General features: G+C 38.9%; 1 protein-coding gene across 1 annotated transcript in view; it reads left to right on the forward strand.

Annotated features, from left to right (window-relative positions):
• Positions 1-27,624, forward strand: part of LOC111144745 (ryanodine receptor 2) — a 549,385-nt gene that overhangs the window by 368,623 nt on the left and 153,138 nt on the right. The window contains 14 exon segments of the mRNA XM_022499183.1: positions 1,740-1,909; positions 3,079-3,299; positions 4,664-4,754; positions 6,882-7,022; positions 8,677-8,840; positions 11,043-11,121; positions 13,368-13,457; positions 14,261-14,398; positions 16,093-16,170; positions 17,754-17,829; positions 21,434-21,557; positions 22,042-22,157; positions 26,198-26,262; positions 27,070-27,191. Coding sequence (XP_022354891.1) covers positions 1,740-1,909; positions 3,079-3,299; positions 4,664-4,754; positions 6,882-7,022; positions 8,677-8,840; positions 11,043-11,121; positions 13,368-13,457; positions 14,261-14,398; positions 16,093-16,170; positions 17,754-17,829; positions 21,434-21,557; positions 22,042-22,157; positions 26,198-26,262; positions 27,070-27,191 — 1,675 coding nt within the window.

The raw sequence follows: 27,624 nt of genomic DNA on the forward strand, positions 1-27,624 counted from the left end.
TGTCCGAGACCGTGATTACAGGCAGAGGAATACTGCAGGTATCACAGGCTAAGCCCAGTGCACCTGGCCCTCCTCCTTCCAGTTCATAAGCTCGAAGTCTGATGAGAGGCCGTTCCCCAGCTTTTTAGTCTCCAGTGTGTTCAGGAGACGGTGAAGATAAAACAGTAGGTGGTAGCAGATGGATGTGTCCTGAGTCCCAGGTCTGTGGGCTGTAACATGCCTGGAAACAAATGTCTGTGCGAAGGAATCTCATTTCAGGATCAGTGGGTGGCTTACCATTTCCGTAGGCACAACTGTATGTGAAAATCCGGGGACCTTTTAAATGTAAATTCTCTAATAATGTGATTTTTAGGAGAGTTAAACTAGAAATTCATACAGATTTTTGATGAAAAAGTATAGCACACTGATTTCACAGTAAGGATTAAATCAGCTTTGGTTGGGTTTTAAATCTGATTTTCCTTGGTTTAAATCCGACTTTGCCAGTTACTAGGTGTACAACCTTGGGAACGTTACTTCACGTCCCTGAAGGTTGGCTTTCATCTTTTAAATGTAGCTAAGAACACCAGCCTCACAGTGTGGTTTTGAAAACTGTGTGAGAGCGTGTCTGTAACATTCCTAGCAGAGTGCCTGATAACAACACAAACAAGCGCTATTATTCCCATTATTTTAATTATAGGGAGAAAAGTAATAGGTATATTGGGTGTTAATATAATTTACTAGGGAATGGAAGCTATTTCATATTAGCCCTTAATGTAATTTCCCTTAAAATATTATTTCTTGTTTCGTTTCATGGTTCAGATACGAAATCCATTCCTTAATAACGAAGGAAAAAAAAAATGTTGTAACTTTATTTTTCCAGGATGATTATGTTGGTGTATCCTCTTTACCCGGGTCCTTCTTTACTCCACACTGCCTCAGTATTAAAGATTCCATGATGTCGTTTGTAGAATCTTACAGTGTGTCCTCAATAGCAGAATGTTATTTGTCCTCAATAGCAGAATCATTATCACATGGTCAAACAGGAAACAAATCTGCCCTCCAGTACCTTAAATTGGTACATAATCCCCCAATTCCTCATATCGGTGGTTCCCAACCTGTGCATCTATGGAATTCTAGTAAGAGATTTACTCATTATAAAGGCATCAAATATTGACTACTAATAGAGAAAAATACTATGACTCTCAAATATGTTTCAAATGTCGTTAAATGCTATTATGATTAATGAGACATATTTCATTTGAAAGTCAAAGTGATTCATAGGGTTGTTTCATCATTTTGCAATTGCCTAAGTCATAAATATGTAAATCAACCATGACTATCACATAGGATTATGTGAGTTTTATTAGTGTTTAAAAGAGGCTCTCATTCTTGAAAACAGTGAAAACTTTACAGTTTAACTTTTTATGGTATTTACTGATAGTTTTACAGTGTAGATTTTGGATTCCTTCATGTTTTCTTCTCATTATCTAACCTAATGCTATGTCTTTGATGATACATGCGATTAATAAACGGATGCCCAAGTCATATTTTGAATGACTTTGAATTTAAATTGCACTGGCATAATCCTTCAGCCAATTCCCAGCACTTGCTTGTGGGTAGTAGTAGGACAGAAAAACAAACAAACAAACAAACAAACAAAAACCATTCAACTGATAACTTGACTTAAAACTTGAGAAGGCTGGAGAGAAGCCATTTGTAATCTATCCATTAACAATGACATGTCGCCTTCTCTCTTTTAGATGGGAATGTGGTGGAGCCTGACATGTCTGCAGGGTTTTGCCCAGATCACAAGGCAGCCATGGTTTTGTTCCTTGACAGGGTCTATGGGATTGAGGTTCAAGATTTCCTCCTCCATCTTCTCGAGGTTGGCTTTCTGCCAGATCTCCGGGCTGCTGCTTCTTTAGATACGGTAATGATCTGAACAGTTGACATCAGTTTTTGACTCTTCATTCTCTGGCTTGTGATAGTCTCCATAGATATGGTCATTCATTTATTCATGGTCACTAAATGTTATGGATTACCTATTACATTTTTAGGGAGGTGGTAGGTAAAGAGAAAATAAAATAGACTATGTCCTAAGGAATTCACTGAATGGTGGAGAAAACTTACAACCTCAGGAATATAAGAATTCTGATTGGGTACTACGGAGGACAATAAATGTGAATAACTCTAATTTGGGAAGTCACAGAGGCTCCTTTTAACTTCCAAACTGGCCTAAAGAATTATGCTTCTCAAGGAAAGCAGTTACAGTATTAAGAATGTTTAATGGACATTGTTGAGTTGTGCCAATTACAGTATCATTCTGGTGTCTTTATTTTTAAAGCACAGATAAGGCTGAAATTTCTCCTGTCCATCCAATGGCCCACATGGAGAACTTGTCTTTATTGGTATAAATATTTTACTGTCCGAAGCATTGTAGAATAAGCTGACACTCTAAATGTTACTTCAGTAGTTATAATAATACCCTTTTTAGTCTCACTCATGGATCTTTTTGATTCCGGAGGAAATCAGATCTTGAGTTGATAATAGCTCTTTCAGGAAAGTCAGGCAAGGAGAATCCTAAAATTAAGCAAAAAAGATTTTTTTTTTCCTTTGTTGGGTGTGTTCACTTGAAATTCTGAGCCTAACCAGGAGAGCTGATACCATAATAAGACAATCGGCCTTTGGCTATTGATTCTGCTGGACATGAGCTAAAATATAAATGTAAATAACTCCCATCCCTAAATATCATTGATTAGTGTCTTCATCTCCCATCCATCCTCCCCTTGATATCTTATGACAAGGAGGTGAGCCTCTTGGGCTTCTCGAGGAAGGAGGTAGCACTACAGACTCGAGGAAGGAGCTAGCACTACAGATACCCTTCATCTTTATCTATTGATGAGCGATTGAAAGTTGATTGTTTCTAGTGGTAAAAAATCCTACGGGCCACACTGAAAGACAGAACCTTGGAGAACATCTCCTTTGTTCATGTACTTGTCGTTTTCTAGAGAACAAAAGCCCATGTCCACACGTTCATCCCTTTAAGAGTTGTCCCCTGCCAAACACAAATGACTTTCTACTCTCACAATTCCTTTCCAGGCTGCTCTGAGTGCTACAGACATGGCCTTGGCCCTCAATCGATACCTTTGCACAGCCGTACTGCCTCTGTTAACGAGATGTGCCCCCCTTTTTGCGGGCACAGAGCACCATGCTTCTCTCATTGACTCCTTACTTCACACTGTGTACAGACTCTCTAAGGGCTGCTCTCTCACCAAAGCTCAGCGGGATTCCATAGAAGTTTGTTTACTCTCTATTTGTGGGTAAGTGGGAGACACACTCCGTGTCAAGCTGCTGCTTGAGAGAGAGAGAGAATGTATGATATGGCCCTTGACAAATGGTTAGGGATTTTGGAAGAAATTTCCGTACCGAAAAGCGAATTCATTTTAGGGAGTGCCCTGTACCCAAGGTTGGAATCAGAGTACCCTTGCTTTGGGTCAAGTGCAGGAGTCTTGCTCCAGGTCTCTCTAGGGTATATGGCAGTTGGACGGAGTGCTGGACCCGTGTTCTGAATGTTGGTAGGTAGGGGAACTATGTGAGGAGTCCCTGGCCACTTTTGTTTAAGAGTGGAAGATTCTCCCCTTTTGACGATGTGTGATGATTTTAACTCCTTTTCCAGAAGGGAAAGGAAAAGAGAGACTTATGAAAAATAAAAGATGACACAGTATAATATTAAAGCATTACTTATTGTGGCGATCATGAAGGCTATTTCCTTCATCCTGGAAAACCACTTCCCATAGGTAGAAGTGTTCAAATATCTGACTCTGAAAGCCAGAACATAACCTTCTCCTGTTGGAGTTCTGACAGCTAAAGTGAAATTTCTTAAGCCACTGGCTCGGTGATGGTTTCCTTCTAATTTCAAGAGCAGGTGAAGGTATGTGGCCTAATGGTGCTCTGGTGAAGAAATGTTTTCACTCACAGCAATGTATGTGGGTTCAGAAACCAGATGGGACTGAAGGAGATGAAAAATTAGGGGTTATGTCTCTAATTCCCCTGGCCCTAAAATTCTGTAAAATGGGCCCAAAATAACTATCTCACAGAGTTTATCTCCTTATTAAATGAGGTGAACCATTCCGGCTGACCTGACACAATAGGGCTGTGTGAGTTTTCTTTCCCTTCCTCCTCCGGCCAAATTTCTGCCTCAGCTTTTTTTTCCCTCCCTCCTGTTTTCGACACTCCTTCTTGTGTTTGCTTCTAATTCAGTCATGGAAGACCCTTCCTGGCCAGTGGAATGAGGGAAGAAGCGCTTACTATAATTACTGGAGCAAGGGTCTCAGGAAACAGTAGGGTCTGTGGTGGTGGGTTGTTGGGAAGTGAAGGGATAAGAGGAACATCTGTAGCAAATAGGGAGTGGGCCTCAGATCTACGGGATCAAGACGAATTGGAAATGTAACTTTATACAGTTTTGTAGTGGTGGGCTAATCTTTGGTTTGGGGGCACCTAAGTAACCCCTTCTGAAGAGAGGTGTAGGTACAGGTTCTTGGCTTACATAGTCTCATGAATTATTTCCTTAGTTTAGAGACATTTCCCTTCTTTATTTTTTGTTTCTTTGTTTGTTTTTGTTTTTTGTGTGTTTTTATTTTTTTTTTACTTCTCTTCATTATTAAAATAAACTTTGTTCCACCAGCCAACTGAGACCTTCTATGATGCAGCACTTGCTCCGAAGATTAGTATTTGACGTCCCATTATTAAATGAACATGCAAAGATGCCTCTTAAGGTGAGTAGGGGAAACGTCTGTAGTTACAGGATTACTGGGTCCTCTTGACTGTTCTCCCCTTCAACACACACCCCTCTTAGAAACACCATGCTTGATTTTCGATGCTGGAAAATTTCTTCCAGTTCTTGAAAGCGGGCATGTAAATTTGAGAACTGTGCACATCACAATAAGAGAAGTCCTGAAAGATCATAGACGTTCTGAGACTGATTTCCTGTAGGTGAATGGAAATGGAAATCAATGGGGAAAATGAGCCACAAAGAAAACATGAGCCAAAGTATTCTTAAGGGTGGAAAACATGTAGTAGGTGTGGCCTGAAATATTAGCAGCCTCTGGGGATAAAGAGCAGGCTGTCCAAACACCCATTTTCTGAGTTGGTAATCACATGGCAGTTTCCAAATATTATGTCATAGAGTTCAAAGATAACCTCTCTGTCTATGCTATTCACAGTTTGTCACTGAGTATAGAAGAATTAGCCATTTTCTCTGTCCTTCATTATTCTGTTCATGAATGATCGAGTCTCATACTGTCTTAATGACCTGACAATATTTTTCTCTCATCTAATATCACAATGCAGATTGAGGATTAAAATATTTGGTGTGTCCTAATACATCTAATAGCATGGTCTGTGGATGGAGGTCATAGAACGTGTAATGACTGTTCTATGGGGAGCCTTTCTGCACAGGCTCTGGTAAACCTCATTTTCCTCATGGCCACCCAGTAACAGTGCTGGCAAAAAGAAGTTTGAGATAAAAATGAGTCAATTTTTTGAGCTGTTAACTCTCAGCACCTCTAGACATCTGGCAGATATGGTCTTTCTCCCTGAAAAATTCATTTTGGTTTAACAAATGTAGATTAATGAATGAGGCAGAATAAATGATATTCTTACTGAAAATCCCATTTTTACAGTTTTTATCCTCTGGAAGAGCTTTCTCATACAAAATTTTCTTCATACAGATGAGCTGGAAGGTACCTGAAAAAAGAGATAGTATTACTTTATGTGATAAATTCTTTCAGGTTGTAGATATTTCCAAGCTAATCCAAACACACTCAATCTCACTGTTTCATCATTTGAGATTTCTAAATCATGTGTATGTGTGCACGTGTGTGTGTGTGTGTGTATGTGTGTGTGGTTTGTAACGGAGAGGAAGACCAATCTGGAAGTACTTCTCTAGTAAGAGATGTAGTTTGTTTTATAACATCTGTCCTTTTTGATCTGTTTCCCTCCTTCGTGACAGAAAAGAGAGTCCAAAAATGTATAGTTGATGCATAGAGATCATTTTATTAATTCAAGTGGTTGTGCATGTTTGTTAGTTTAAAGATCAAAAATGAATTGCTGAAGAACTACAAAATTAGAAGATTCTATCCTTGCCTTTAAACTTACAGTGTAGTCCGAAACAAACCAAACACACACAGATGAAAACGGAAGATGAACACAGACACTCGGCAAGATAATAAATTGCATAACCACCAAAGAAATATGGGTAAAATAAAATATAGGTAAAATAAAATAAATATTTTATATTTTATTTATAAAATAAAATATGGGTAAATAACCACCAGAGAAAGATAGGTAAAGACATTACTGAAATGGAGTAGTTTGGGAAGTTTACTTAGAGGTGGAATTTCTGGAGCAAAGCTTAAAGTGTGGTGATTAAGGATTGGCACAAAGGAAGCAGAAATGCTTAGAGGTAGATTTCCCTTCTAATGTACATTTCAGCTGCTGCGTCATAGAGATACTCCCTTGAGCCTCTGGGTCATCCTGACATCAGTCCTTTCATTAAGCACACATGTGCTTATCCAAAGGATCGTGATTCATAAAACCAAGCAAATGATAGCAACAAGTATAGGACTCAGGGATACATCCCTAGCCAGCCTCATAAAGAATGCTGTCCAAGATGCACTTAGGAGTTATATCGGGCATTGGGTCTTCATACTGTGCTCAGTGTTAAATTTTAAACAGGCATCGTATATAAGGTAATAAATAGTGTTCTCCAGAAGAATTCACAGGAGATTGAGCAGTTTTGTTTCAGTTGACCTTATTACGTGGCATTTGAATGTCAAATGGAAATGGGAAAAATGTAAAAGGTATCTTTCACTCATTGCATTTATAATTGTTTTCTCACCTAGCTGCTGACAAATCATTATGAAAGATGCTGGAAGTATTACTGTTTGCCTGGAGGGTGGGGGAACTTTGGAGCTGCCTCTGAAGAAGAGCTTCATTTATCAAGAAAGCTGTTTTGGGGCATCTTTGACGCCCTGTCTCAAAAGGTGATTTAAGATTTTATGGACTTTGTGTGATGCAGTCATTTAAAAGCTATAAATATTCCTAGTGAAATATTATCTTATTAAAACTTAGTTCTTTTTCCTTTTCTTTTTTTTTTTCAATGTCTAACAAATGTTGAGAATGCCATTTACATTTGATTTTAGTAATCATTATGGTAACCTGTTCCTTGTGATCATAACACTTTCTGAACTTAAAATGGCTAAGCATTTTGGGAAATTACGCACGTGGTTAAGTTTCTGGTGTGTTTGGACTTACCTGGACTCAACCCTTCCCTGGTCGCCGGATCTTAAAACCATGAAGAAATCTGATCAAATATAAACAAACGCAATCTCATGAAATTGTAATATTCCAGTGGCCCTAGTGGCTTTTCTTGCTTTGCTGCTATGGAGATTTAAGTCACTTTGTGTTGCTTTCTATATGTGATATCCTGTGATAGTTGGCAGATTTATAAGGAATAGTTGATGTATTTTCACAAGGCTGGGGTGGGGATAGTTCTTCAGGGAAAATCAGAGCAGCCTACTTTGTATGCTTCTGCTTAAATTGTTAATCCAAATCAGTTTGAATTCCTGGATACACGATATTAGACAAGTGGAGCAAGATATCCAGAAGTTTGCTATGTACGAGAGTGAAGTTCACCTGTGATTACAGTTGGAAGCTACGTCTTGATATTTTTTGTCACTGAATTGCCTTTGGAAACTGAGAGTCCTTTTTAAAATAATACCCAGAAGGCAGTTTTAGAAGGATTCAGAACATTAATTTAAAACTGAACACTCAAAGTGAGGTAATTTTTAAATAGTAATTTTTTATTTAAAAAATCATAAATATAAATTTAATCAGTTATGTAATTAATGTACAAATAACACTTCCCAGAAGTTTTGTTTGTGCATACTCCCAATAGAATTTCTTTCTTAGTTTAGCATTTTATTTTTTAGAACTTTGTAATATGATACAGATTGGTTAAAATTTTTTACTCTCTGGAATGTCCCTTTATGTAGTCTTTATAATATGGTGTAGCAATATTCTATAATTATGCAATTGATTGAAATTATGTTTATGTCATCAAGACATTATACATTTAGAACGTTCATATTGTTCATAAAGTATTGGAGAACCGCTCTTGGAGAAGCCAAGATTTTCTTCTTAAATGATAATGGCAGTCGGTCTGACTTCAGCCTCTCTCCTGTTTGATGGGATTTCAGGCTGTATTTCCCATTTGCTAGAGGAAGAATTCTCTAAGGGACTTAAGTTAGCCTAGGGTCATTCTGATTTTTGCTTAAAATATCTTGCCAGGGATGCCTGGGTGGCTCAATGGGTTAAGCTCTGCCTTCAGCTCAGGTCATGATGTCAGGTTCCTAGGATCGAGCCCCGCATTGGGCTCTCTGCTCAGCAGGGAGCCTGCTTCCCCCTCTCTCTCTGCCTGCCTCTCTGCCTACTGTGATCTCTATCAAATAAATAAATAAAATCTTTTAAAAAAATAAAATAAAATATCTTGCCAGCCACAGCAATCATTTTGACAACTTGAGCTCAATAGTAATACAGAGTTTTTTGTTTGTTTTGGTTTTTTTATTTTTGGCTTTTTTGTGTGTGTGTGTGTTTTTTTTGTTTGTTGGTTTGTTTTGATCCTCTGTTTCTTCCCAGAAATATGAACAAGAACTTTTCAAACTGGCACTGCCTTGCCTGAGTGCAGTTGCGGGAGCTTTGCCCCCAGACTACATGGAGTCAAATTATGTCAGTATGATGGAAAAACAGTCATCAATGGATTCTGAAGGGAACTTTAACCCACAACCTGTTGATACCTCAAAGTATGGACTCTTTCTATTGCAGCAGATTTTTATTGTAAATGATGTGTGAAGTCTGAAATTGAATAAGGTACTAAAGTGAACTTTCTCTAATCCATGCCCCCTTTGAATTGGTATCCTTTTGATAGGGGTCCCTTTACTTGACGAAATGATAGTCGTAATAATTATGATTACCCAAATATCAGAAGTAGACAAGATGTATCTTGTAGGAGACTCATCAGAACCCAGGTTCTCTGTATATAACCACATGGTAATACCTACAGTGATGAGAATCAAGAAAGCCCATCGGCTCTATCTTGAGTTGAAAATTGACCCTAAATGTTTATTAATAATTGCAGCCAACCTCTGTCTATCATCTCCGACGGGGGGTGATACCAGCATGCAGGACCAAGCTGTTCCTGTGAGCTCTGGGACATCACTCCACCGTCACTACATCTCAGCAGAGCCCAGGGGCAGAAGCTGATGTTCAACATCATAAAGCAAAGTATGGGATTCCAGGGAATATCAAATGAGAATATTGGTGGAAAATTGAGCATGCAGTTAGACTGCAGTGCAATACCCTTAGCCACAGATAAAATGTTACCTAACATTATCAACATTCTTACTTGTACTTAGTTGCATAAATAGCTTCGCAAGTGGGATGTCTCAGGTGTCTGGGAGTCTCAGCATTTCTGTTGTTACTGTCTTTGAGTAGGACCATGGTTTCCCATTGGGGAGGAAAGCAGATTCTTCATGCTACATTATCTTATCGATTCCATGGTGACCCTGCACCATCCGTGGTTAGCAAGGTAGTCACTTGGTAGCTACGTCCACAGCATCTGAATTTGCTTGGGAGTTCAACTTTTAGGTCTGGGCAGCCCCCGGCTGGTTTAGCTTCCATAACAGATCAAAATTTCAACCCGAGTGGTATGCCATTAGTTGGATAATGCCTTACATTTGCATGTTTGGTATTTGATGACAGTCCTGTGAGAAAAGACTCTGCCCCCCCAGTATTTGGCTTATGTGATTGATCCTTTGTATCTCTTCGATGTAAGTAAATCAGACTATCACATGTTCAGTTCCTACATAGGTAAGTTTGTGGTTTGCTAACATACAGTATAATCTAGGATTTTAAAATAACATCAGAGCATGTCATGGTCTTGGTGTTGATTAATTAACTCTAATTAATTAACAACCATCGGGCATGTGTATTCATTTGCCTAGGCTTGTCCCTTTGGGGAATTCTTACCAGATTAGGTTTACTTACTGATATCAATCATTTCTACATCTTTGTGATTTTTATATATTATTTCTTAAATATGTCTGTGTCCTGTAGTTCAATTACTGACTGATAAAGTTGTTAAGAAAGAACAATAAACCGTATCATTATGCTAGGTTTTTTTTTTAGAATTCAGTTCTCAATGGTAATTGTGTTAGTAAGTTATGTGTGTGAATGAATGGAATTATATGTATATAATTTTCCATTCGTCAATATATTTAATATTCCGAAGTCCCATATTTACCATCAGACTTGGTTATCACCTACATGCATTCAACATCTGTTCAAGAGATCAAATATGAATTAGATATGAAAGGAATCAAAAATAAGTGTTATCTCAAAGCGTGAATAGCTTTTCACTATAGTCTGTATTAACAACAGTTAGAATGTTATATGTAGACCATGAAATGTAAAATCATTAACACATCACTAGATGTATGACTTAATTTAGAATTTTAGTACATTTAAAAAATGTAACCATATTTCAGCCATCTTTTACCCACTTACAGTTGTTGTAGATGAGGCTTAATTCAAAAAGGGAGAACAACGTCAAAGAATGAATATGGAAGAGAAGTATGTCTCTAAGCTCATTAAGTCTAACCGTATCTTGATTCAGTTTAAAATTTTTTTTTGTATAATCTTTTGTCCTTATCTTTGAATATATTTTAATTATTTTTATTTATATTATATATAATTTTAATCATATATAACTTATTTTGAGCCATAATAATGTATGAATTCATTTAAGATGAGCAGATAGAACATTACAGCTTGAGTTTAACTTTGTTCCTACACTATAGAAAAGTAATACCTTGTTAAGATGATTTTTTAAGAGTTGTGCATCCAGTGGGATTTATGCAGTCATAAGTTGTGAGTAAATTATTGGTATGATTTCCTGTAAATCCTATAAAAAAATCAAGTTTTTTTTTTCTTTGTTTTTCTCATAGTATTACAATTCCCGAGAAGCTGGAATACTTCATTAACAAGTATGCAGAGCATTCTCATGACAAATGGTCAATGGACAAGGTAAAAGTCAGAGTATCACATTCTAACTCAGGACTGAGTATACCCGATGATGGGTCACCACTCAGATATTTCTGATGGTGACCGTTTCCTACTTTAAAGTGAAAGCTGTGTCTAGATTGGGAAAGAACATTTAATTATTATTTGCTGATACAGTATTTAGTTCTGCCATTAACCTATGTGTAATACACATATGAGTAAGGATATTTGTTCATAAGGGGGTGCCTGGGTGGCTCAGTTAGTTGAGCAACAGACTCTTGGTTTCAGCTCACATTAGGATCTCAGGGTCGTGGAATCGACCCCTGAGTCTGGCTCTGTGCTCTGATAGGAGTCTGCTTGAGGATTCTCTCCCTCTGCCCCTCCCCCCACTCTCAAATAAATAAATAAAATCTTTAAAAAAGAATTTTTTCATAAGACACATAGTTTTAGGAATTAAAGTTCTATGAAGTCATAAATCTAGTTTCTAAACACATATTGTTTGTGGGAGTACAAAGTAATCATAAGTACAAATAATAATCATGACAGATGGATTTATGGAGAAATATATTCAGACTCGTCTGAAGTTCAAACATTAATGAAACCATTTTTTTAAAGATTTTATTTATTTATTTGGCAGAGAAAGATCACAAGTAGGCAGAGAGGCAGGCGGGGGGGGTGGGGGGAAGCAGGCTCCCTGCTGAGCAGAGAGCCCGATGTGGGGCTCCATCCCAAGACCTTGAGATCATGACCTGAGCTGAAGGCAGAGGCTTTAACCCACTGAGCCACCCAGGCACCCCTTAATGAAACCATTTAAACTATTATCAGAAAAGGTGACTCTGGCTCAGAAATCTTTTTGAAGAAACTTTATATATAATTTTATGTTAGCTAAAACCTTGAAAATTACTCATTGAAATTGAGTGATTTTTTACATCTTCTACTCCTCTGTCTTACTACTGAGGAGATCTGCAGGTCACTAAGAATAAATCCCATAGCCAGAAGACATGTCTGTTTTGTCCAAAAAAAAAAAAAAAATTGGTGCAAGCAAATGAGATAAGTACCACATGTCGCACTACCGTGAAATTCTCTCAAAGCTTGTGGCCAAGTGCTCACACTGCGGTGAGCCTGGTTACATTTGAGAGATGATGGCTGTGAATTTTTGTCGGAGAAATTGAGCTGAGGACCCAGGAATCTGAGATAAGCACGAGCTGCTGGCAGAGCGAAGGTCAAACAGGGCGGGTTCTGCAGCGTTTGTGTTGGCAGCTCCGTGTTACCCGGCTGGACTCCTGTCGATTTCATGTCTTGCCTCAGCCAGTTGGTCTCCTCCTGAGAAACCCTCTTTCTGGTTTGATAAATATGTGGCTCTTTGTTCAGTAGGTTTACTTCTGAGGTGAGTCAGTAGGAGTTAAGTTCTGTTTTCCATAAAGACCCTTTTGGGTCCTGAGCTGGTGGTGATGGAGAGGAAGTGTCCGGGAAGGCTGTCCTGAGGGATTCCAGTTCAGTTCCTCGGAGTCCGTAGGCAGACAGGAGAGGAGCTAGGGAAGTGGTGATGGATACAGAATATGTATGTGAGCAAAATAATGCGGAACAGACGTGTTGAGAGATCGCTGAGTACTGGAGCGGACAAACAGGCAGCATTATTCAGAAAAACTTCTCCATAAGGCAGAATCATCCAGTTTTCCTCTAAAAATGAGCATTTCAAAAAAGCATTAAAAAAATAATGAAAAGGAGTGCCTGGGTGGCTCAGTGGGTTAAGCCTCTGCCTTCAGCTCAGGTCATGATCCCAGGGTCCTGGAATCAAGCCCCGCATTGGGCTCTCTGCTCAGCAGGGAGCCTCCTTCCCCCTCTCTCTGCCTGCCTCTCTGCCTACTTGTGATCTCTGTCTGTCAGATACATAAATAAAATCTTAAAAAAAAATAATGAAAAGAACATCTTAGGTGGAGGGTCCCACGATGTGGCAGAATCAATATCATGGGGGCCAGGCACCCCGTAGTCTGCTCCAGGAGGGAGCGCTCATGACCCAGTCACAGACCTGGGTCTGTTTAAGGAAGATTGGGTATGTTTAATCTCTGGGTGAATAGAATTACTCTCAGTGATTACTCAAAAATAATATTGGTCAGGGTGGAACTCTTTATATTAACTTATGCTGAGTGGGATTCAGAACTTAATGTCTTGACTTATTTAGATTTATTTCACGAAATGTATTTAAACAATGCACACCCACACTCTCCCCAACTAATCCGTGTAAAATAATTTTGATGATTTTTTTTAAGTTGGCAAATGGATGGATTTATGGAGAAATATATTCAGACTCGTCTAAAATTCAACCATTAATGAAGCCATATAAACTATTATCCGAAAAGGTGAGGGCTTTTTTTTTTTTTGTGGTTATATGGTTATAATTTATTTTGAAATTTTTATATGTAATTTCTTATTAAATGTCTTATTGTATATACTTAAAAAAAACCTTTATTTAAAGGTCCAATTTTTTATCTTTTGTCTTCTCTATTCTCATTTTCTATCAGTATTTAACTATATTTTCTATCAGGATTTAATTCTATCAGTATATTAATCTCCTTAGTATTTTTCAGTCCTTTTTAAATTTTTATTCTTCCCTCATATTTTTAAGGACTCTGGAAAATATTCTTATCATGCTTAAGAGTTTCTTGATGAGGGATAATGAAGTAATTTACAATGATTGTATAAAATATGTTTTCATGTATTTTACTACTGTGGGGGAACAGTCAGTATCTTGACAAATACAGGACTTTGTAGCTTGGTGCTTACGGAGGGAGAGTTATTCTTATTTGTCTATTCGGGTGTTTATTCAGAAAAGCCTTCACATACATAGCATATGATCTGGCATTGCTTCTCCTTTTTAGTTTCTATACAAAGTATCAGAAGCAGGGAAACTAAAGGAAATTAACCTCCATGCAGTACTAAGCTGCAATCCCTCTTAGTGGTCTTGGTCAAAGTAAATCTCCACTCACACTCTGCTTCTCTGAAATTTTCTTTACTTTTTCTTTTTTAAATAAACATGTTTATTTAAATTGTTCTTTTTTAAAAAAAAATTATTTTTAAGGAGAGGCAGCCTATTTCAGATTTTTATTTTCACTCGGATTCATCATGCCCACGCCCTCTCCCCGTCCTTTGTTTTTGTTGTTAGGAAAAAGAAATTTATCGCTGGCCAATCAAAGAGTCTTTAAAAACCATGCTGGCGTGGGGTTGGAGGATTGAGAGAACGCGGGAGGGAGACAGCATGGCCCTCTACAATCGGACACGTCGCATTTCTCAGACAAGTCAGGTAAGAACCACACTGCTTGTGTCTAATTCTGGTTTTTATCAGTTTTGAGATAGACATTTGCTGGGGCTCGTGGGTGGCTGAGTGGGTTAATCCTCTGCTTTTGGCTCAGGTCATGATCTCAGGGTCCTGGGATCGAGTCCCGCATCGGGCTCTCTGCTCAGTGGGGAGCCTGCTCCCCTCCCTTCTGCCTGCCTCTCTGCCTACTTGTGATCTGTCTGTCAAATAAATAAAATCTTTAAAAAAAATAGACATTTGCCCCAGTATCTGTGAGATTAGGAATCATTTTATCATCGTGGAGCAGATGAAGTAGGGCTTGGTGCTACAGGGAACACTAAGACAAGAAAGACTCCCTCCATGCCCGCATAGCAAAAAAATTTAAAGAATGACAAACATTTTAGAAATATAGTTCTGGCAGCAGAATGGGGAATGAATCAGAGAAGGGGGAGATTGAAGAAAGAAAGGCTGATTCCTTGGGAAGGAGACTGTAGACATGCCAGGAAACAGAACAGAAGTATTAAATGTCTGAATTAGAGCAAAGATAGTGGGAATGGAGGGAAATGGATATATCCTGGAGATATTTTTGAAGTAGAAGAGACAGAATTCTGTGACTGTCTGATACAGGATTGTGGATGAGGAGGAGTACTCAGGGTGATTGCCATGGATCCAGACTGGCCTGTCAGGTCGGCGGTTAATTTGAGTAAGGTAGGGAACACAGCAGCACCGGGAGATGACAAGGACAGAACAATAATTTGATTATAGATGTTGTGTTGGGCAGAATATGGCTCCCAAAGATGATCCCCAGTTGCTGGAATCTGTGAAAACATTGCTTTACTTGGGCTTTACCTGTATCATCAAAGTTAAAGACCTTGAGATGGGCGTGGGGTGGGGGTTGGGCACCTGGGTGGCTCAGTTGGTTAATCACCTGCCTTCAGCTCAGGTTATGATCCTAGGGTCCTGGGATTGAGCCCCATGTTGGACTCCCTGCTCAGCAGGAAGGCTGCTTCTCCCTCTCCCTCTGCCCTCACCACCACCCACATCTCAAATAAATCTTAAAAAAAAAAAAAGAAAGAAAAGCACAGGGCAGTATGAGAAGTCTTATAGTTGATGACAAGTTATGTGTCATTTTTAAAATGCCAAAATTCAGAAATTACCAAAATTCAGAAATTAAGTTTCCTTGTTATTGGGGATAACTTGGTTAATCATTGACCACTGTAGGAAGTACTTTTAAAATTAAAGAGTTGGCTGTATTTTGTCTTAACATTTGACCCACTGAAACATTTGTAAATATTGCCCTCTTTGATTAATTACTGTTTGCATGAAGAAGAATAAATTTTATGCGGCTAATTTGAATCTATAAGAAACCAAAGAATACAGGGGATCCTTTAACGAAGGTAATGTTTCAGAGTCTTGGATTCATCGCACGATTTGTGGAATTCTAATCATTAGCTTTTGGGATTGGCAGTCCCTGAGATGTTGGGATATATTATTCAATCATCAATTGAAATGATCAGACACCCACACATCATTTAATTTGCTAGATACGTTTGTGAACTAAGTTTGTCCAGATACTTGCCGGTTTCATCTGATGCAACACAACGTGTGGAAGTTTATTTGTCCTGTATTTCTGACGTTTGTCTTAAGTCTCCACTGGGCTTTTTAATTAGGCTCCATTTTTTGTCACATAAATCATCTAGGTTTCTGTGGATGCCGCACACGGGTATAGTCCCCGAGCCATTGACATGAGCAATGTCACGCTATCCAGAGACCTGCACGTAAGTGTTATGGACTTTTAAAAGCATCATTTTTAAAAAGCAGACCGTCACGCTTTCCTGCCTGTATTTTCCACATGAATTATTTGAATGTGGTGATCATATAAAGGGTCTGTGAAATTGAAAATTACGGACCTTAATTGCTTTTAAAGTTGATATAACTTTTTCTAGGATGTTTCTTCTAGATAACATATTTTCCTTAAAGATAATGGCTATTTAAAAAATCCCACTATAATGAAGTAGTGTGTGAGAAGAGAATAAATCAGGAATTAAATCTGCCTGCTCTGTCCATAGTTGTATCTGTTCTCCTTGGTCGCTAAGGAGTGTACTTTGAAATGGCTGGTTTGAGTAAAAGAAAATGTGTTGCCTTGTATCAGAAGTCAACAGGTCCATATGATTATCAAGCAACAGTATTGGCATTGTTAGTATTGATCCAAGAGAAATAAATACATAAAGAGAAACCCTATGTAGTAGGTCATATTAATTATGTTAAATGGTTTGTCTTGCCCTCTGTCATTGCTCCTATATGGATGGAGATCTTAAAATGAAATAGTGAACTTGAAAATCAAAAGGAGAAGAGAGAATGTTAGAGGCAATCTTATCTTTTGATAAGATTGAGATAAGATTTTAGATAAGATTTTAGATAAGATTTTGATAAGCAAAAGGCCACAGCCAGGGAACCTCTGTGGCTCCGTAGTCAGTTAACGTGTCTGACTTTTGAATTTAGCTCAGGTCATGGTCTCATAGTTGTGAGATCGAGCCCTGTGTTGGTCTCCCCACTCAAGTGGGAGTCTGCTTGAGATTCTTTTCCTACACCCTCCCCCTGTGCACACGCATTCTCTCTCTCTCTCACTCTCTCAAATAAATTAAAAAAAAAAAAGTCCACAGAAAGGTTAATGTGGTTTGTCTAAGGTCTCTGATCTCTCCTGAAGTTTGGGACAGATGTGGAATCTAGAATGTCCCTCTAGGTTCTTTGCATTCACTGTTTAAAGTTTAGATCGTCTTTTAAAGCTTTGGAGATTACAGTAAGAACATGCAAATAAATAGTTTTTTTTGTTAAAGTTCGCAGCTAATTTGAAATTTCATTATTTGATTAATAAAACCTGTGTCCTTGAATATTACAAATAAAAGAATCAGTCCCATCAGATCACCTCTGCTATTTACTGCTGCATGATTTCACAGGCTGGTAGAATTATTTGGGATTCAGATTCCAACTAGGAGTTGTATTCAGGGTGCCTGGGTGGCTCAGTCATTAAGGGTCTGCTTTTGGCTCGGGTCATGATCCCAGGGTTCTGGGATTGAGCCCCGCATCGGGCTCCCTGCTCAGCAGGAAGCCTGCTTCTCCCTCTCTCACTCCCCCTGCTTGTATTCCCTCTCTTGCTGTCTCTCTGTCAAATAAATGAATAAAATCTTTTTTAAAAAATCTTTAAAAAAAGAGTTGTGTTCGATGATCTTTTAAAGGTATTTTAGCACTGACACACTATGATTTATTAAAGTATGTTACGATATTACCTATTGGCAAGCAAATTTCTCTATTTCTACTCCTTAAACTGTAACTTATTTGCTAAATATTTTGTTCACTTAAGGCTATGGCAGAAATGATGGCTGAAAACTACCACAATATATGGGCAAAGAAAAAGAAAATGGAGCTGGAATCCAAAGGTAATATTTTCTAAAAATCCTGATTAAAAAACAGAGTGCGACTATGTGAGTCTCTGAAATGGATAGAACGGTCTTTTTAGAATGAGAACTTCCTATACATTTGTTTTCTTAGAATAGTTCAAACACGGGCTGCCTGGGTGGCTCAGTGGGTTAAGCCTCTGCCTTTGGCTCAGGTCATGCTCTCAGAGTCCTGGGATCGAGTCCCGCATCGGGCTCTCTGCTAAGCATGGAGCCTGCTTCCTCCTCTCTCTCTCTCTCTACTTGTGATCTCTCTCTCTGTCAAAAAAATAAAATCTTAAAAAAAAAAAAAAAGAATAGTTCAAACACGCCTGTAACAGTTTTGGGTGGAAATTCCGTAATTACCTGACTGCGAGTGCACCTTTCTTCATGTCTCAGAATTCCAATGGCTCTCTCAGGCCCGTGTTAGCTTGTAGATACCTGTTCTCATTCTAACATTCGAGGTATTCTGTGCATTTCTTAGACCTCGCTCCCTGACTTCTATCCCTAACTCAAATATTTTTCTCACATCGTGCCTTCCCACTTCTAGTCACCCCCTCTGCTGGGCCCAGTACAGTCATGCTCTTGTCCCTTACATGCTTTTACTTTTCTTTTCTGCTGTTTTTCTTAAATACTAAAGTGACTAAATATTCTTAATCATTTTCTTAAGTCTTTTTTTAATTTATTTGCATAAATTCTTCAATTTAGTGTATCCTACACTGATGATCTCTCTCATCGTTATTTATTCTGTATTGGTCTATGAACATGTTTGTGTGTGTGCACGTGCACACCTCTCATTGCTTCCTACATGGATTTCTTTCCCTCACTGAGAATGTAACTGTCTCCAGGTCAGGACCACACATTCTGTTACCTTTGTCATATTTACTGTACAGTTCTAGGCATCAAAAAATTCTGTCTAAAAATATATGGGAGATAGTTTTGAAGGGCAGGGTATTTTCAGGGCTAAAACTAAGTGATGTTGTAGGTTGGGACCCGGCATCAGATAGTAGAAAACAGAATAGCACAAATTAAAATCAGTCATGGAAATGAACAGAGAGGATTCCTTACACCACAATTGCCTGTTGCAAAATTTGACTCAGGGCTAGGCCTGTTTTTCTAGAAGCCTTCCATGAATGTTTGTTAAATGAGTGGCCAGACGTTTGGTTGGCTGACGGATGGATGGATGGACGACTGATTCACAGCGGCATAGAGTTTTGCTTAGTGGGATTCTTGAAGAGACATCATCCAAGTGACTAATCAACAAAATTCCTATTTTTCATGCGGGCAGATGACATGACAAAAATACGTTCTCTTTTTTTCCCAAGTAGCTTTCAACCACTATGGCTTGGTCAGTTTCTGAGCCAGCTCTTAGGGATCCCACAGTCAGTGGAGTTTTAAGAGCAATCCACCTGTAAGCGAGACACCTAGACCGCAGTGGGCAGCTGGCACTGGTCCAGATTCAGACTGCATGGCTGGGAGACAGGCCTGCGTGCGCCAGGCTACGGGGCAAGGTGGTGATACGAGTCCACAGAACCTTTCATCGTTCTTCTTACTCCTCGTAATCTTCCCCCTTTGAAGAAGAAAGTGAGTGGTTGAGGACCAAAACAGCAGACCAGGAGAAAAGGTGTTGGAATATACAGTGCTAGGTCTTGGCTTTAAGTTGTTAAGAATAACAAAGGTGAGAGATGAGTCTTGGAAAGAAGATAAGCTGAGGCTGTAAACAGCTTTAGGAAAGAAATGACTTGAGTCTTTTCTCAAATTTGTTCTCTCCTCTGGGGACTTTGACCCCAACCTGTATCCTGACCATGCTGCTTCTCTTCTGAGATCTGGGTTGGCATGGAGGAGGTGCCTGTCTCGGTCCCTATGTCTTAGCGCCTGTGGGTGTGTGTGTGTGTGTGTGTGTGTGTGTGTGTGTGTGGGGGGGGGGGAGGAAAGGGAGGAGGGGAGGGACGGAGGAAAGAACAGGAGAGAAGCACAGGAAGTCAGGAACAAGGAGGCAACTAGAAACAGAAGATCATTTACAATCTGTCACACACCTAGTCACCTAAAAAAGTCCACTCAGAAGCTGCGCACTCTAGTTTCCAAACCATCCTGGGCTTTTTATTTTCTCTCCCACCCTCTCCCTCTCCCTCCTTGAGTATCTGGTACAGGTATCTGACCCCCAAATCATTGTGGTTGCCAAATTAATAAAATTTTCTGGGAATAAAGGACTAAATGAATTAGTGGAGTTCAAAATAGGAGATGATTACAGGATGATTAAATTAGATGCTTGATTTATACTTTTTTTCCGTAAAACATCCCGTTACATCTTTGATTACAGTAGAAGTCAAATCTGTTTTCAGTGTGCTTAATAACATATTCTATAGCCTTCTTGCTGTTCACCGAATGCTGATTTCTGTTGTTTTCTGACAATTGCATTATAGTCAATATTGTTCCTACCAAACTATAAAATAAATGACAGATTCTTAATATACGTAGTGTTCCTGGGTTAGCGGAGGCCTGTCCCTTTGCATTTATGATAGTATACTGCCCCCTATTGGTGAGAAAGCTCAGTGCGTGATTCCTTTGCGTTTTTGATGGCTTCTTTCATGTGTGGGGCAAATTCATTGTTTATGATTGTGTAAGTGACTTCTGGCCACATCATATTGGACGCTGATCTAATGGGCTTTACGTTGTCCCCACAATTCAAGCCAAATATTTAAGTATTTTTTTCTGGGATTCCCATTAGCAGCTTGGTTTCAGGAAATTTCAGCATCCCATTGAAAATACATTTCCTTATGTGTTTTATAAATGTTATATCTGGGGCACACCGCTCATCAGATCTTTGTATCTGGAATTACCCTGCGATTTCTGAAACGTTCATAAACCTTACAAAAATTTTTACAAAATCTGTAATTTTATAGAGACATTTTTCATTATTAATTCTTAAAAAGTTTCAATATTTTCTAAATCTAAAAGGAATGCTCTTTTGTATTTTTTACTAAAATAGGTAAACTAGAAACCTAGATGCTTGTCAGAATTTTTAATCAGTCAAGTGTGTATGCTGCTTTTGGGAGATATTTAAGAGAGATTATCTTTAAAATTAGTAGATAAGTATAGGTTTTGTGTGGAATGTGTGACTTTAAAATACTGCTTGATCGGGGAGGTGTACTAAAAATTCCATATTTAAGACTTTTTTTTTTTCTGTTCTGTCTCTCAGGGGTGGGAAATGAAGCCTATCCCTTGAAACATGCCTTGTAATTTCACTAGCTCACGCTATGTATGTTTTGGTGTGTTTACACACTCCACATCCAGAATTCATTTGGATGGAGAGGGGAATGTGGCTGCTTTTCCCTTCCCCTGTGATTGCACATGTCATCAACACGTGATATCACAAATGCCTCGTGTCCATATTTTAATTGCCTCTTAGAAGGCATATGTGCAGTCCTTTTTTGAGTGGATTTCCTAAATCAGAGCATTAAAGGCACTGGAAAGGCAAGAGCCTTATACAACCTGTATATACTCCGTGTCTAATAGGAAGATATCAGAAGTCCTGTACCCTGGTCCTATCACATTTTGGAGTATTTTCTAATTGCAATGCTGTGTTCTTGTCTGGGCATGCTCTCAGGAGGTGGAAACCATCCCCTGCTGGTACCCTACGATACACTGACAGCCAAAGAGAAGGCCAAGGATAGGGAAAAAGCACAGGACATCCTCAAGTTCTTGCAGATCAATGGCTATGCCGTATCCAGGTAAAAGCATACCTACCATTAAGCGTTCTTGTTACGAAGACTGAGTGTTTAACTGTCCCCGTCAGATTTAATGCTGAAAATGATTCTGTGATCTGTTTAAACCTTACAGCTACTATTTAGTATCTCCAAAATAAACACATTGGAAACATTAATGTCCTTGGCTCTTGGCCACTTGATTGGTTCCTTTCACGCCTTAGGTGAAATCCCATCCATCTTTTAGGCACAAATTTTTGACAAAAATGACCCTCTGTTTATCTAAAAGCAACTTTTTTTGCATAATAATAGAGTTATACTCTAGAGTTGTTTTTTTTTTATCAGATGCGAAGTATTCCTTATAAATTGATTCTCACTTTTGCCTATAGCTGCAGGGATATTAGATCATTTTCCATTTTTTATATATTCCATATGTACATTTTAAGCAAAATGGTACCTCCCAATAGTCTTTGTAGGAACTAATTTCCGTATTTTATTTTTGCTACCCTAGGGGATTCAAGGACCTGGAATTGGACACACCGTCCATTGAGAAACGATTTGCCTATAGCTTCCTTCAGCAACTCATTCGCTATGTAGATGAAGCCCATCAGTATATCCTGGAGTTTGGTAGGTACCGTCGTCCCGTTACTAACAGTCGGGTGTCTGTTACTCTTCGTGTTGACAACATCAGGGGCTCGGACGGCAGACTGCCAGACTGTTTTTTGGTCTGTTCCCAGGCAGTATAAACGCTGTCTACCCATCCTATTACTAAACAGAGTCTAACAGTCAGTAGGCAAACACGTTCTTAGGGATCGGTAAATTTAGAAACCTTAAAAAAAAAAAAACAAAATGAACATACCATTCTTTTCTCCTCATACTGTTTATTGGCATTGATTTTTTTTTTTAATTTTTGAAAAACACTGTGGATGGACATCAGAATTGAAGATACAGCTAAATCGTTCCTTATGAAATTAATGGCCATGCTCTTGAAAAAACTGAAACTGTGGATCCCCAAACTTTCTAGGCAATGTGAAGGCCTTAAGTTAACCTTTATAGGGACACACATGGTAGAGTGTCTGCGATGCAGAGCACTTTGCTATCCTGTCAAAGTAAAATGGAAGACCTCCTCCCCATGTGGCCCCATGCTCCCAAAGTATGAAGAGAATTCCTTGTTTCATTTTTTTAATCTTTTTAAAGAGTTTATTTATTTATTAGAGAGAGGGGGTTGGAACATGAGTGGGAGGAGGGGCAGAGGAAGAGGAAGAAGCAGACTCCCCACTGAGCAGGGAGCCTGACACAGGACTTGATCCCAGGACCCCGGGATCATGGCCTGAGCCAAAGGCAGATGCTTAACTGACTAAGCCACCCAGGCACCTTGGGAACTCCTTGTTTTTGTCTTAGATTCAGAACGGATTTTCAATGCAGCCTCCTCTCACATCTTATTTCAGGATTGTCCTCTGCACTACTGACTTAAAATTTGAGTTGTTAATTACTGAGCTTCATGTCAGATCACTTTCTAGCCCCTGGTTGGTATTAAGGTAGAAGGATTAAGGATTAAGATGGCTCCTTTGGAAAAACCAGTGTGTTCTGGTAATTATCTTTTTATTTTATTTTTCATGTTTTTTTTTTTTTTCTATTTTTATTTTTGTTTTTTTTAATCCTCATTCTTTCTGCTTTTCAGTACTTCTCCTCAGGGCCCATAGTCCTAGATCCTTTAGCAATAAATATATCCTCCACAAACCCATCCTGACCAAGGAATCTTTTTGCTACTGTTTTCTTAGGATTTAGGACTTCGTTTTTGGCACGTCAGATTAAAGTTCATCGAAATTCGAGCTTTGGTATTTTCTTGTTCCTTGTCTCCTGATCATCCCTAATGGGATGAAAGATTTTCCAGTCGAATACTGTTCTTTTAAAGAGCCTCCTAATTTCTCAGCCTGCTCCTTATCTTTAGCCAAGTGCTGTACTTTGGATTTCTTTAAAGATTTTGTTTATTTATTTGACAGACAGAGATCACAAGTAGTCAGAGAGGCAGGCAGAGAGAGAGAGGTGGAAGCGGGCCCCCTGCTGAGCAGAGAGCCTGATGCGGGGCTTGATCCCAGGACCCTGGGATCATGACCCAAGCCGAAGGCAGAGGCTTTAACCCACTGAGCCACCCAGGCGCCCCTGTACTTTGGATTTCTTAACTATCTTTTTCACAAAAGCCAACTGTGCAAACTAACTTATAATATGTAATCTCTCTGTAGCTCATGCAATAATTTTTAAAAAATACAATTTATGAGTCACCCTGAAAAGTAGAAAATTTGTCTCAATTAATGAAATTTGATTTTTTAAAAAATGAGGCCATGATGAATTTTGGAAGTCTTTGTGCATATAGCTAAATACTGAAATTTCTCAAGCACATTGAAAAGTATCTGATATGAGTAGCAACTCAAATTCGGTCTTCTTTTTGTCAAGAGGGAAGAAGGAAAGCAAAATCAGGGTAGTAAGGAAAACTTTTTTTTTTTTTTAACCCTGCATGGATAACAGAAACAAAAATGTGATGGGTAAATGTGTTTGGGCTTTATCCACATTGTATTCAAGTTTCTGAATAAGCCAGTGTTTGTGCAGAGGGAGTGGTGAGACCCTGGCTGCAAATTCACCCACTTAGTGCATTTCTTTCTTTCCACAGGGTAGAGGGTCTCCTAAACCTAGTGCTGGGGAAAAAGTGAGGCTAGCTCAATGTAGATCCCAAGAAATTCAGGGCTTTTTTTTTTTTTTTTTCCACATGTTCCTTTTACAGTTGGCTATGACCAAGAACTCTGTTAGAAGAGCAGAATTGGGATTGTTTACATTTATTTTAATTTTAATTTTTCATTGTCACTGCAAATGAAACTTCTATCATGCCTTCTTTTATCTTTAAATTTACTGCCTTTGCAACATATCTGAGGCTGATGGCCATAGTAAGAATGCACATATCCCTTTTTCTGATTTTTTTATTATATCTAGATCATATTCTCTCCATCAGGAGTTTGCATATTAGCATTTTTGTTAAAATTTATAATATAAGAAGGAAAGATGTTTCCTACTTAGTTCTTGAAATGCTAGCATCTTTAGCTATGTGCAAAACTGTCTTGACATAGTTTATATGGGAAAGCCCCTTAAATGGATCCAGCCATTTTATGTAATATTCTTGAGAGAGATTGAATTTAAAAGCATACAAAAATGAAATCTGGGGCGCCTGGGTGGCTCAGTGGGTTAAGGCCTCTGCCTTCAGCTCGGGTCATGATCCCAGGGTCCTGGGATCGAGCCCCGCATCCGGCTCTCTGCTCGGCGGGGAGCCTGCTTCCCTTCCTCTCTCTCTGCCTGCCTCTCTGCCTACTTGTGATCTCTGTCTGTCAAATAAATAAATAAAATCTTTAAAAAAAAAAATGAAATCTGTGAATATAAAAAAGGCATAGTTTTCTTTTACTTATTCATGGGAAGAGCATTATTCTGGTATTAGAAAATATTACCTAAATTTCCTAAGACTTTTCCCCAACTCCTGTCTCAGATTTAATGAACCATATCTCAAATTGCTTTTATTTCTATTTACCAAATAACTTTTTCTAGCAGAAGTCAGTTTGATACTTATAAAATAAGGAAGCTCTGCTTATAAATTTTACTAAAACTTTATATTCAATTTTTGAAATCTTTTGCTCTCCGGTGTGATCTGCGTATCATCTTGGTTATTATACCTGTTGTTACCTCTTCTGTATGCAGGAACCCTCTTCTGTATGCATGAAGAAGGTGCAAAAGGCCACTTCAAGCTAAATTCATGAGGTCAATCAGTTCTTAACCTCAAAATCATTTTCTAAACCCTGGGGAAAACTGGGATGTCTTTGCTTTGCTTATGGAAATTATCTAGTGACATAAGTGAACTTCCTTCTTTCTGAGCAGCATGTTAATTTTCCCATCTAATATTATGGTCGTGATCCTCCCTCCCATCCCAGGCTGGCTTCCTGTAGCTTTTTATTTTTATTTTTTTTTAAAGATTTTTTTTTAAATTTATTTGACAGACAGAAATCACAAGTAGGCAGACAAGCAGGCAGAGAGAGAGAGAGGAGGAAGCAGGCTCTCCGCTGAGCAGAGAGCCCGACGCGGGGCTCGATCCCAGGACCCTGGGATCATGACCTGAGCCGAAGGCAGAGGCTTAACCCACTGAGCCACCCAGATGCCCCTTCCTGTAGCTTTTTAACTGGTATAGTATCGGTCACAGCAAGAAGTAACTCCCTTTACTAGGGGCCAGGGTTAAAATGTCACCAATTTTGTTTCCTTAGTTTCTACTCTCTCTGCTCACTGCCGTGAGCTTCTTTCCTACTGAGAGAAGACGTGGGATTTTTACTTTTTTCCACTTGTCCCCTACACGTGTGTCATGAAGATTGTAACGCTAAACCAGCGTATGTGCTCTTTTAACCCCATGTATGGGCTAGCCTCAATGAATTTTTTATTTGGGTTTGGATAGTTTTTTTAATCCTTTTGGAAAATTATTATCCTGCTGGGTGAAGTTAGCCTTGATATTTTGGATGCCTTTCTGTGTTTGGTTTACCGGGATAACACATGGAGCAGTGTGTTCTAAATGTTGCATTTTAGGTGAGTATCTTGTAATGTTTGAAGTCAGGCATGTTCCTAACAACTCTTACTGTCTACAGATGGTGGCAGCAGAAGCAAAGGAGAACATTTCCCTTATGAACAAGAAATCAAGTTCTTCGCTAAAGTACAGTATACAGTCCATTTTGTTTTTGCTTCAGTATGTTTGTTTACAAAATATACTCTCTAGATCTTTGCCTATTTCCAGAGTGTACTGGTCTACAAATATGAATTCTACAAGTAAATATTCTCTGGCACAGAAATAAGTGCTTCTGAATCATGTCGGATAAATTTGTTGCGAGGATACTTGGTCATACTTTAACTCTCTGTTCTTCATGCCATTATTCTCAGATCACTTCCATCTCTGTGGAGTCTAATTCAAAGCTCCCCTTTTGGGGGGCTTTTATCAAATGACAGAGAAGAAAAATACCTACTTCTTAATATGCGATGGTTGTAATGATTTAAAAATGTATGAGCATTTCTTTTATAAAGAGGAAAAGCATTTGTCCATTTATAAATTATAAAATTTACAAGCTTTACATTATAAGAAGCTTTATTATATAATCTTTATTTTGGGACTTTCGTCTTCCTCATTTTGCAGATGGGGAAGCTGCAGATGAGAGAGGATAAACTGTTTCTCTATCAACTATATCAATTTTTAGTATTCATTCCATTTAATAAGAATGTATCAATAATCTGCTCTTGGCCTGGCTCATTCATCGACTTTCTCTCAGCCAGGAAGGGAAGGAGACAAAGCATTGCAGGTTCTCCATCTTGGATTCATTCACTTACATGGGTCAGACTACATCCCTGGGATTATACTCACAACGAGTGTGGCTCTAGACAGTGGGATCCTGCAGAGGGTGGATGGAACTCTGGCTGCTCCAGAGCCTCAGCCCACTGTGTAGATCTGTTCTCTTTTCCTTTCTTTCAGGTTGTTCTTCCTTTAATCGATCAGTATTTCAAAAACCATCGTTTATACTTCTTGTCTGCAGCAAGCCGACCTCTTTGTTCTGGAGGACAAGCATCAAACAAGGAGAAAGAAATGGTGACTAGGTAAACAGCTCCATAAAATAAAGACTCTTGTTGAGTGAAATGTATTTGCATTGGGGAAAGAGCCACAGGGGACCTTGAAATGGGAACACATGGGGTGCCCTCCCCCCCACTCCCCTCACTCCCCATGGCACCCCACTCCTGCCCCCAGCTTCCTGACCCCTGGTGCCCTTTGGAATCAAACACTCTGAGGAGGATGCTCTCTGCAAGTTAATGTGTGTGTTTTAAATGTTGAGTCTTCCTCTATTTTGCTACTAAATAGAACGCAGAATAGAAGGAATAAGGCACCCAGTACAGAATCCACGAGTATAGACAACACTGGATTAGTATTTGATATCAGTGGTGCTTTTCACGTTACCTCCTTTAAAATTTCTCCGAATCTATTATTTTTGCCCAAATTTTGAAAAATACAGGGATTTTTCTGGAGGCCAAAACC

The sequence above is a fragment of the Enhydra lutris genome, unplaced genomic scaffold, assembly GCF_002288905.1.
Source record: "Enhydra lutris kenyoni isolate GAN:26980312 unplaced genomic scaffold, ASM228890v2 scaffoldscaffold12, whole genome shotgun sequence".
NCBI lineage: Eukaryota > Metazoa > Chordata > Mammalia > Carnivora > Mustelidae > Enhydra > Enhydra lutris.